The sequence below is a fragment of the Eulemur rufifrons genome, chromosome 9 (assembly GCF_041146395.1).
Source record: "Eulemur rufifrons isolate Redbay chromosome 9, OSU_ERuf_1, whole genome shotgun sequence".
Classification (NCBI taxonomy): domain Eukaryota; kingdom Metazoa; phylum Chordata; class Mammalia; order Primates; family Lemuridae; genus Eulemur; species Eulemur rufifrons.
This window is the reverse complement of record NC_090991.1, coordinates 53105644-53116042: the sequence shown is the minus strand read 5'-3', so window position 1 is coordinate 53116042 and position 10399 is coordinate 53105644. Positions and strand designations below refer to the sequence as shown.

The window sequence follows — 10399 nt, the reverse complement described above, 5'->3', positions numbered from 1 at the left end:
AGATTGTCTCCTCAGCAGCGGCGCTGCCTCGTCCTCAAGGGCTACTTTGATGAATTCCACTAGTTTACTTCCCTTGAGATAGACCCAAATTACACCTAGCGCAGTCTGAAAGATACTGCTTTAGACCGACCCATTATTTTCCACTCTCCGTCCTTCTTTCATCAACCGAGATGAAACGCCAAGCCTGCCTCCAGGCTGGCAGGGTCACTTCAAAGCCAGCGTCAGACCACTGCCACTGAAGTCAGGGGCAGGGATGGCCTTTTGATGGAGGACATTCCAATTACAAGTGACAAAACACAAGGCTGCATCCAGGCCTCTTTTCTTTAAAAACACATTTAACTACCGCATGCCAGCGGTCGGAGGAGCAGGATGCCGGCCCGGCCACGGCCACGGGCAGATGAGCCCTGCTTCAGGCTGGTGACACCTCACTGCCTCCAGCGAGGGGCTGGGGAAGCAGCTGAAACCATCAGCTCAGCTCAGCTCAGCCACACTATGACCAACGTCGCTGCTTTTGGCAAATATCCTGCAACAGAAAACGAACCTCACTGAATGTCCCTACCCGACAGGTCGAGTCATTCGCTGAGGGGCTTTTATGCAGCTCATCCATCCTGGAAGACTTGACACTGTTCTACTCAAAACCAAACATTCCAAAGGGCTCCCAGATGGCTGTGGGCACAGGTTGGAAACCTGCCTTCCATTCTGCAGAGAGCCCTTTGACATGTGGCCGTGACTGGGAGGCATAGCTGGGTGGTCTCATCCCCAAGCACAACTCACAGGCCTGAGGGGCTCAACGCGGCCGCCCTGGCCTCACCTGTCCAGAGAGCCCGGCAACCTCCGATAGGGTTTTGCTAACGGGGAAATCAGGCAGAGGCTCCTGGGGCCACATCCCTTCCCCCATTACAGGAATGCACATGCTCTTCTGTCCCTCTGCCCTGCACACCTGTCCCTTCCTGTCCACCCAGCAGCCTGCTCCATAGGTTTGGACAGACACAAGCTCAGTGAAACCTGTCCTGTTGCCACCCAAAGCGGTTAATCGCTCTTGTCTTGGTATCCCGCAGGCCTTTGCTACCTGCTAACCTGTCTTCCCACCATTCGGAAAACAAGAACAAGAAATCCGTGAGCTCACTGCAGGACCCAGCTCTCCTGGGCTTCAGTCCTGGATGCGGCACCTGTTGCACGGTGGGCCTGGAGGCGAATATCTGGGGGAACACATGGATTGATGTCACCACTTCAGACATGCGGTGGAAACCCCAGAAGCCAAGGGCCCAGTCTGGTCCCACCCAGCTGAAAATGGGTACAAATACTGTAGGCCAAGTCCAGCGGAGAGAAGACCCACAGGCCAGTTGGTTCTCTGCTTCAAGGGCTAGATTCGCCCAAGTCAAGACAAGATCCTTTATGATGGCAGGACTGGGTCAGGGCAAGCTGGGCTCCTCCTCTCAGCACGGACCGTGTGTGTCAAGTACAGATGTCGTGCTGTCACCATGGTGGGGAAATTAGGGAAGGGTACACAGGACCCCCCCCCCCGCAAATACCATCTTTATAACTTCATGTGAATCTTAAATTCAAAATAAAAGGCTAAAATGTTGTACGGTAAGGATCTCTGGAAGCCTTGGAAAGTGGGCTTCTGTTCCATCTGACTTTCTGAAAACGGAATGGGGACACTTTAAAGATAGCCCTCCTCCCTGGAACCAGGCGGCTGACCACACCTGAGGCCGGTCATTGTCAAGCAGTGAGGGCCCAGCTCTACAGCCAGACTGCCCGCGTTCAAACTGCAGGCCTAAGACTGTTAATACTAGTTCTATAATCCTGGACAGTTATTTCACCTCTTTAGGCTCCATTTCTGCATTTTAAAATGCAGATAAAAATCACATTAGGCCTTACTGGCAATTGTGTGTTCTTTTTAAGCGAGCACAGCCGCAGCGTGCAGCTCCAGCTTGGCACGCTCTCAGTCGGCAGGCATGGTTTTGCCCAACACCCTGCTGCCTCTGCTCCCTGCGAGATGGAGGAGTCTGGCCCGTGGGGCTCTAACCTGCCATTCGAACCCAACTTGGCAGCCTGAGAATCACCCTCCCAACTGCCAGCCCAGAGCCCCCACTTACAACCCTCCCAGACCCCACCGACTCAGAGAGCCTGAGAAGCAGACACATACTTGAAAGAAAGTTGAGGCGGTTGCCCTTAGACATGGGCCTCAGGCTTTATTAATAGATGTTGATTAACCTTTCAGACGCTGGTAGTCATTGAGGTCTGGTGACAAATACGCCTTTAGAAAACAAGTTTCTCTTCAGGTCGTATGTGGTGATCAGAAATAAAAATTAAAAAAAAAAGAAAAGAAAAGAAAAAGAAAACAAGTTTTTAGGCCAGGCACAGTGGCTCACGCCTGTAATCCTAGCACTCTGGAGCCGAGGCAGGAGGATCGCATGAGGTCAACAGTTTGAGATCAGCCTGAGCAAGAGCAAGACCCGTCTCTACCAAATAAATAGAAAGAAAAATTAGCTGGACAACAACAACAACAACAAAAAAAAATAGAAAAAATTAGCCGGGCATCATGTTGTGCACCTCTACTCGGGAGGCCGAGGCAGGAGGATCGCTTGAGCCCAGGAGTCTTGCTGTGAGCTAGGCTAATGCCACTGCACTCTAGCCCAGGTGACAGAGTGAGATTCTGTCTCAAAAAAAAAAAAAGAAAACAAGTTTCTAGAAGAGGAAAAGTGTGGGAGGGTGGACTGAGAGGGGCAGCTCCAGCTCAGCCTCGCCCACAGCACAGTCTGACAAAAGCCGAAATCTGCATCATCGCCCAGTGTGCAAGGGGACTGAGGACAAAAACGCTTTATTCCAGCTTCTCTACAAAGCCAATTTGTAAGCACCAGTTATTAAAGTGAAGTATGCACTTACAGACTGGCACAAATATAAAAAGCAAACAGCTTAGATGAGCATAGTGGCTGGAGTGTATTTTTCTCCTCACAAAAACCACTGCAATATTCTCCAAGTTCAGAGGGAAAAATACATCTCACTCTCTGAGACGTGGCAAAAACACACAAGCCAGCGGTGCATTTCCATAGGAGTCCAGACGATACAAATAGGTCTGGGGTCAAGTGGCGCTGGCCGGGAGCCTGAGGCGGGCTTTGCTCCTGCGCGGGAGGCATCCTCACTGCCACCGTCCAGGCGGGAGGCTCAGCTTGCAGGCTAAGAGGGCCGGCCACGAAAAACCGACAATATTTTAAAAACCCAGTAGGGGCTGCAGCCCTGTTTGAAATGACATGCTTTTATTTCTCAGAAACAACTGAGACACCCTCCAGAGGTTTCCAGTGGAGCTGTAACAACCCTCCCTGCAGCTTTACTTGAAGGAGGGTGAACCCGAATTTATCTTAACATCAGGACTCAGCCTGGGGGAGCTGCCTCCGGAGGCCCCTGGGGACCGGTGCAGGCCGCGCCTCCCACCACCCGCTCTGTGACAGATGTGCCGACGGAGCAGCAATGGAGGCGGCCAAACCTGCGCAGCCCGTCCAGGCTGACAGCCATGTGGCCTGCAGCAGCCCCGCCGGTCCCCACAGTGCCGAGCCAAGTCATCTAAAAAGGATTCAGGCCACTGCCTTTTTCAGGGAGGGAACAGCTGGCATGTGCCCTACGGCTCACGAGGCCTGTCTAATCCCGCGGCAATCTCATAAATGAGATCTGCTAGATGTTTCCTGCTACCTCACTTCATCTCCAAATCCACCTAACGCTCGCCCTTGTTTCCCCAGTGACTTAGAACGGCTTTGTGCTCGCCCCCAGCTGTAGTCTGTGCTGTTTTCTGAAATAATACTTCAAACAAAATAGGAAAACCATGTTCAGACATTAGGAGGAGCTGGGGGCTGTGTCTCAATTCCCCCCTCGTCACACAAAAATCGAGTATCTAGCGGGGAGGGGCGGTGTGGGAAAAGAAAGGAAGGAAGGAAACCCGCTGAAGCAGCACAGGCGTGTGACAGGTGAGGCACCTGCAGCTCAGATTCAACAAGCCCCGCCAAGTCCACGCTGGGGCTGAGAGTGACAGCGAGGCAAAGACCTGAGGTCACACAAACAAAGCCATCAGCCCTGCCTTCCTCCTCACCCGCGTCTCGCCTGCCAGGTCCGGGAATTAAAAAAGCAAAACCACCAAGGAAAGAAAGAGAATCGGTTACTGTAATTGGCAGCGGCAGCTGCCCAGGCGGAAGCAGCCTCTGGTGCCACTTTGCAAGAAAACAGAAATATAGTCAAAATATCTAAATTCAAAGTTCTGATGTTCTCTTTCCCCAGACATTGCTCAGGGGTCCCAGCGAACGGCTGGAGACACTGGGAACAGGCCTTGGAGATGAGGACCCCGGGGACCAGGTGAGCAGGTCGCAGGCCTCACTCCAGGGCAGCGAGCTGCTCAATGGCACAGCGCACTTTCTTTGCAGTTTCTTCAAATTCTTTCTTCTTGTTGCTGGTTTCCTTTGCCTAGAAATAAAGGATAAGCACACAAAACTGAAATAAGAGCTTCCAAATCATGCTTTGTAAGTAAGATCAAAAAGAAAGAAACAAAAGGGAACACTTATTAGCACCTAAATAAACTGGGCACTGTGCAAGGGTAGACACCCAGCCATCCGGGCCAAGATCCGATTCACCTCAGCTGCCTGCAATTTAAGCTGCCTCCTAACCGTTTCGTACTGAAAACACGCACGGAACACTTCGTACGTGCCAAGCGCTGAGCCACCTGCCTCATGATCTTAGCTGTTTATTGCTCACAGGGTCCCCGCGAGGAAGCGCTCACACTCATTACACAGCTGAGGAACCTGAGTCCAGGGTGACGCAGTCCGCTCCAGGCTGCTCTGCAGCTCTGCTCTCAGCCACCCTCTACCTTGCTTCTGAACCCCTAGAGGAAAAGTCCAGAGCCTTCCTCCTCTTATCCAATTCCACAGAGCCTATCAAACACCAGCTTTTTCCTCAGACAGAAATTCTTTATGCTTCCAGTCCCTCCATGAATCTGGCTTCCAACCGTTTCATTCTGCCAACAGCGCTCTCTGAGGGGCAAATGACAATCACATTAGCAAACCCCAATCCAGGGAACTCCTCCCTAACCTACTTTTTATTCTCCCTAACTTCTCTGCCACATTAAAGAGCAAACCAAAAGACCTTTCTTGGGTTAAATTTTTTTCTTTCTTTTTTTTGAGATAGGGTCTCACTCTGTCACCCCAGCTAGAGTACCATGGTGTCAGCCTAGCTTACTGCAACCTCAAACTCCTGGGCTCAAGCAATCCTCCTGGCCTCAGCCTCCCCGAGTAGCTGGGACTACAGGCGCCACCATCGCACCCAGCTAATTTTTCTATTTTTTATAGAGATGGATCTCGATATTGCCCAGGCTGGCCTGGAACTCCTGGGCTCAAGCGATCCTCCCACCTCAGCCTCCCAGAGTGCTGGGATTACAGGCGTGAGAACCGCGCCCGGCCCCTTTCATACATTTTCTAATAAAGGGAGGGGGTAAAGCAAAAACAGGAACTCTCACTATTGAAAAACAAAACTAAAACTCACAAAACCTCTGCCACCCAGGGCTACGACTGGCTTCTTTCAGTACTTCATTTTGTCCCTGTCACAGATACTTACAAACCAAAGTCTTACGAAATAAGTTTCTCTGTGGCCATATTTTGCAACAGGACTGTGTCAGAGCTCAGTGTCATCCCACTTGCAGCAGCCACGACCCTACTCCTTTGCCCTTCTCAGTGCTCCCCGAGCTGGCTGCCACCCTGCTGCACCGCCCCCCTTCCCCTCACTGAGCTCAGGCACCTGCCTTGTGACAGTTCCTCAGGGGCATAAGCCGCTCCGCCTCCTAGAACAGGGCTTGGCAAACTCCTTGGCCGACAGCCAAATCCATCCCGCCCATCAAGGCCTTTTCCTGCACAGCCCACAGGCTAAGAGTAAGAGTAGCTTTTATGTTTTTAAATGGTTATGAAAAAACAACAAAGAATAACATACAACACAGACTATGTGGCCTAGGAGGGGTTTGCTGACCCCTGACCCGGAAGGCTCCCCTTGCCCACTTTCCAACACTGCAGTTTCCAAAACCTCAAGTGAGTAACTAGTTTCTCCACAACACACTTGACTGGCCACTGATTTCTTTCCCTTTTCCTGACAAAACACAATTCCAGTCCTTAGCATTTAAAAGCTACTATAATAGATGGAGTTATTTTATACTGATCTCTAAAAGGGTACACAATTTTCAAGCTGAAAAAGGACCACAGAAACCATGGGGTGGGGGTCAGGGGGTCCTATCCTCTATGTAGCAAGGAAAGTGTGACCAAGACTGGCTTAAACTTGCAAAGTCTGTAAATAGCAGGAATAGAACTAGGGTGTCCCTGACTCCCCGCCCAGAGCTTCGCTACAAGGACATTACCCCCTCCCCATATCTGTTCTCGACAGAGCTGTCCAATTTAGCAAATAAGAGTCTAAGACGTCGCCGGGCCTGGTGGCTCACGCCTATGATCCTAGCACTGTGGGAGGCCAAGATAGGAGGATCTCTTGAGCCCAAGAGTTTGAGGCCAGACTGGGCAACAGAGTGAGACTCTGTCTCTACTAAAGACAAAAATGAGCCAGATGAGGTGGCATGTGCCTATAGTCCCAGCTACTCGGGAGGATCACTTGAGCCCAGGAGCTTGAGGTTACAGTAACTGTGCCCCTGCACTCCAGCCTGGGGGACAGAACAAGACCCTGTCTCTAAAAAAAGATACAAATGACTAAATTTTTAGTAAATACCTACACAAAATGTGACGATATACTTAAAACTAAGAAATGATTCCTTGATTATCTGAAATCCCAATTTAACTGGGAGCCCTGGTTTTCCCTAGCACGCCTCATTCTCCACAGCCTGGCTGCTTGGGAGCCACCTCTTTGTGGACTCATGCCTCCTGCTCTCGCGATAACCCAGTACCCCTGGCAGGAGCCAAGGTCCACCTGCAGAAACCCCTGCAGGTTCAGCTGCACTGCTGCCTCTTTCTCCCCCTTCCCATGCACTCCACTGTGCTTCCCCAAATCCTGTGCTCACACCACTAACACATGAACATACAACCATGTGACTTCCCATAAGATGGTCACTGAGGCATGAAGGCAGTCCTAACTCTACTGTGTCCCCACCAACCAAGGAACCTCACACTGAACACATCTTTCCTAAGGGAAGGTGTTCTTCCGACCACACAAGCCCAAGATTACACTCCAGGGGCTTTAAAAAAATCACTCACTCACACACACACACACACACATCCTTGGGGCTTTAAAAATGCTTCCTGAGGAAAACACAGTCCTTCTAGTGTTTTGGAGGGACTGGGTAGTTTAGCACTAAGACGTCCAGCAGGGTTTGCTTTCAGTTCTTATTCCCAGCAATACATACAATCTTGTTCTTGGCTCTTTCTCTGTCCAGTTTCAAAAATTCACTGAGGGTTAATTCTTCAAACTGCTTCTTGACAGAAAGGAAAGCACAACCAGATGAATGCTTTTTATGTTCCTCTCTAGAAAAACAAAGACAAGAGCACGTCAACAGAGGAAATCAGGTAAAGGGGGGAAAGCAGCCATCGCCTCCCATTGCCCACCCCTCTCAGGAGCACACCCTGTCCTGCTCCAAGAGTGAGGTGCTAAGTCTGAGCTTGATCGGATCAGTGCTGTGCCCCAAGCACATGCCCACATGGCTTGTCTCAGCTGCTAAGACTTAGCACATTCTCTCTCTGTGGACGTCTCCCCCATATCCTGTGGTTGATGTATTTTATCTGGACTCTTTTAGCAATAGTGGGAAAAGTGTTATATGGTGTAAGTCAAATCCCTCTACAGTCCTCAAGGAACTGTTTGAAGTGGTTTCATTTCCCTAGAATTTTACATAATCCACTGATTCAGAACAAGGACTTCATTGGCCAGGCTTCCCAGGGGACCCTTCCACCTTATACCATCATTCTCTGCCATTGGAATCTCCCTGAACAGCTGACTGTCACCCTAACCAGAATAGTATTATCTAACAGAATGAAAATAGCCACACAAAGTCCACAAGGATGGTCAACAGTAACTATAATCTGAAAATATTATAACACTTAGAAATTCACCCAGTGATCACTGGTATAATTACCATGCCATTCCAATCAACACTTGATCATAATAGCAGAAAATATCAAGAAAAAAAATAGCAACTCTTTTCTGACCAAGAAGAGAAATAATTTCTCCAGGGGAAAAAAAGTTGTGGAAACAATTGATTCTGACGGGAAAACAAGGTGAGAAAAGAACACGGCATTACACTACGAAGACACAGATATAGTACATCAGGAATGCATATGGCCGGGCGCAGTGGCTCACGCCTGTAATCCTAGCACTCTGGGAGGCCGAGGTGGGCGGATCGTTTGAGCTCAAGAGTTTGAGACCAGCCTGAGCAAGAGCGAGACCCCATCTCTACTAAAAATAGAAAGAAATTATATGGACAGCTAAAAATATATATAGAAAAAATTAGCCGGGCATGGTGGTGCATGCCTGTAGTCCCAGCTACTCGGGAGGCTGAGACAGGAGGATCGCTTGAGCTCAGGAGTTTGAGGTTGCTGTGAGCTAGGCTGACGCCACGGCACTCACTCTAGCCTGGGCAACAGAGTGAGACTCTGTCTCAAAAAAAAAAAAAAAAAAAAAAAAGGAATGCATACACAGCATTTTTTTCGAAATAACTAGGTGTCTTGAAGAAAAAAGTACCTAACACTGAAAATGTGCACTTTAAAAGGGTGATTTTTGTGCTGTGTGGATTACATCTCAGTAAAGTTTGTTTTTCAAAAAATCTCAAGAAAAGCACTAGGAAATTCCTGGGAGTTCAGGACAACAGCATCTGCTAAAGTATTTCTGTTAAACCTTAAAGGCATCAAGCACCTGCATGAATGAGACTTTCTTCAACCTCCACCCCGGGACCTTCTGGCCAGATTTGAAGAGGGTGCAGGTGACCAAAGCACCACAGAGAGGTATCCGTTCACAACAGCGTATACGAAACAACACGAGCCTGGGATGCCTTCGCTCCTGCACTAAGTGTCTCCAGTGCAAATCGTTTTCGCGAGCCCAGTTCCGAAAGGATAGGGCCTGGGAAACCCATCGACGCTGGCTTTAAGGGACTTACATAGGGTCGTCATCTGGCTCCCAGCCCTCCAGCTCCTTGAAGCAGAAGAAACACTGGGCTAAATCGGGCTCGTTCTCAGTGGGACAGTGGATGAAGCCGGCCTCGGCCATCTGCAAGGGACAGCACAGTCGTGAGTGGACGCGGCTGCCCAGACCCCGGGGGCCCAGCCACAGTGGGGCCGGAAGCCCCCGGGAAGGCCGGGGAGGGAAGGCTTCGCCGGGGGCGGGCCGGAGCGGGCCTAGGGGACCCCGAGGACCCGGGCAGTCTCACCCGCTCTGGAGTGCAGGCGCAGCCGTCCAAGAAGGGCCAGTTCTTGAACGTTGAGATGCGGTGGTCCTTGAGAAAGAGCTGCCAGGCCGGGGGCAACGTCGGGGCCCCCATGCCGCCGCGCCGCCAAGCGGTCCCGCGATTCAAATCCGGCGGTTAATGGCGCGCCGCGGAGCACGTCGGGAACGCCCCGCCCCTTGAGCGAGCCGCTCCCGCGGCCTTCTGGGAAAGCGCGGCTGGGCGCGGGGCGTGCCGGGAGTTGCAGTCCGCCCGCCGTGCGGCTCCGCCCCCGCTCGCTGGAGACCCCGCCCCTTCCCACGCTTAATGACTCCCGGGTTGCTCTCAAAGAGGGGTGCGGAAACGGAGAGGGACGTGCTGGCGTCCCCGTAGTGGGGTCGGGGATGGCCATGTCCAGCGCATAAGTCCAGGCCATACCACCTTTCGGCCTGCAAACTCGCCTTAGTTTTGGTTTTGGTTTTGGGGGCTCCCCACTCCTGGAACAGCCTCGTGCCGCTTCTCCTCCCCTTGCTCCGCGTCCACGTGGAGGTCCCGCTTCTGCTAGGAAAGACGTCAGTGAGATTGAATAAATCCACAGCTAACCTTCACCCTCAAGAGAGCTACTAACTTGCTTACCAAGACTTTTCATTGAAGCTTCTTGAAGTCCAGAAGTTGACCCTTGGAGGTTTGTTCTCCCTTCCCACCGGAATTCCACCAGAGTTAGCTATTCCTAAAGGTCAATAGCTGGAGCTCAGAGCCCAGATCCGAACAAACTCAGTTATTCAATTAGAATCCCTTCAGCAAAGGACCCCCAAAGAGGGGTCCAATTTTGTGCCACTACAAATAACACTGCAATAAATATCTTTGTATGAATAGTCTTGTGTCTTGGCATTTTTGCTCCTGTAGGCTAGTTTTTCAAATGTGGATTGCTAAACTGACTGTGTGCATTTAAAATGTTAATGCTGGCTGGATGCAGTGGCTCAAGCCTGTAGTTCCACCACTTTGGGAGGAGAAGGCATGAGG

General features: G+C 50.9%; 1 protein-coding gene across 1 annotated transcript; it reads right to left on the bottom strand.

The window, feature by feature from the left end:
- Nucleotides 1–4322: 4322 nt before the first annotated feature.
- Nucleotides 4323–9493, bottom strand: BIRC5 (baculoviral IAP repeat containing 5). Its single transcript, XM_069482918.1, has 4 exons — nucleotides 9383–9493; nucleotides 9113–9222; nucleotides 7373–7490; nucleotides 4323–4452 (listed from the first exon to the last, which is right to left on the bottom strand). Exons 1-4 carry the CDS (start codon nucleotides 9491–9493, stop codon nucleotides 4363–4365), a joined length of 429 nt encoding a protein of 142 aa, XP_069339019.1. The 3' UTR covers nucleotides 4323–4362.
- Between the last annotated feature and the right edge of the window lie 906 nt (nucleotides 9494–10399).

Bases quoted from the DNA above. Each gene is read 5' to 3' on its own strand.
- BIRC5 (XM_069482918.1), bottom strand. From the start codon at position 9,493: ATGGGGGCCCCGACGTTGCCCCCGGCCTGGCAGCTCTTTCTCAAGGAC. The intron at 9,223-9,382 runs GTGAGACTGCCC...TGTCCCTTGCAG, and splicing joins GCGCCTGCACTCCAGAGCGG to ATGGCCGAGGCCGGCTTCAT. The intron at 4,453-7,372 runs GTATGTATTGCT...CTTTATTTCTAG, and splicing joins AAAGAGCCAAGAACAAGATT to GCAAAGGAAACCAGCAACAA.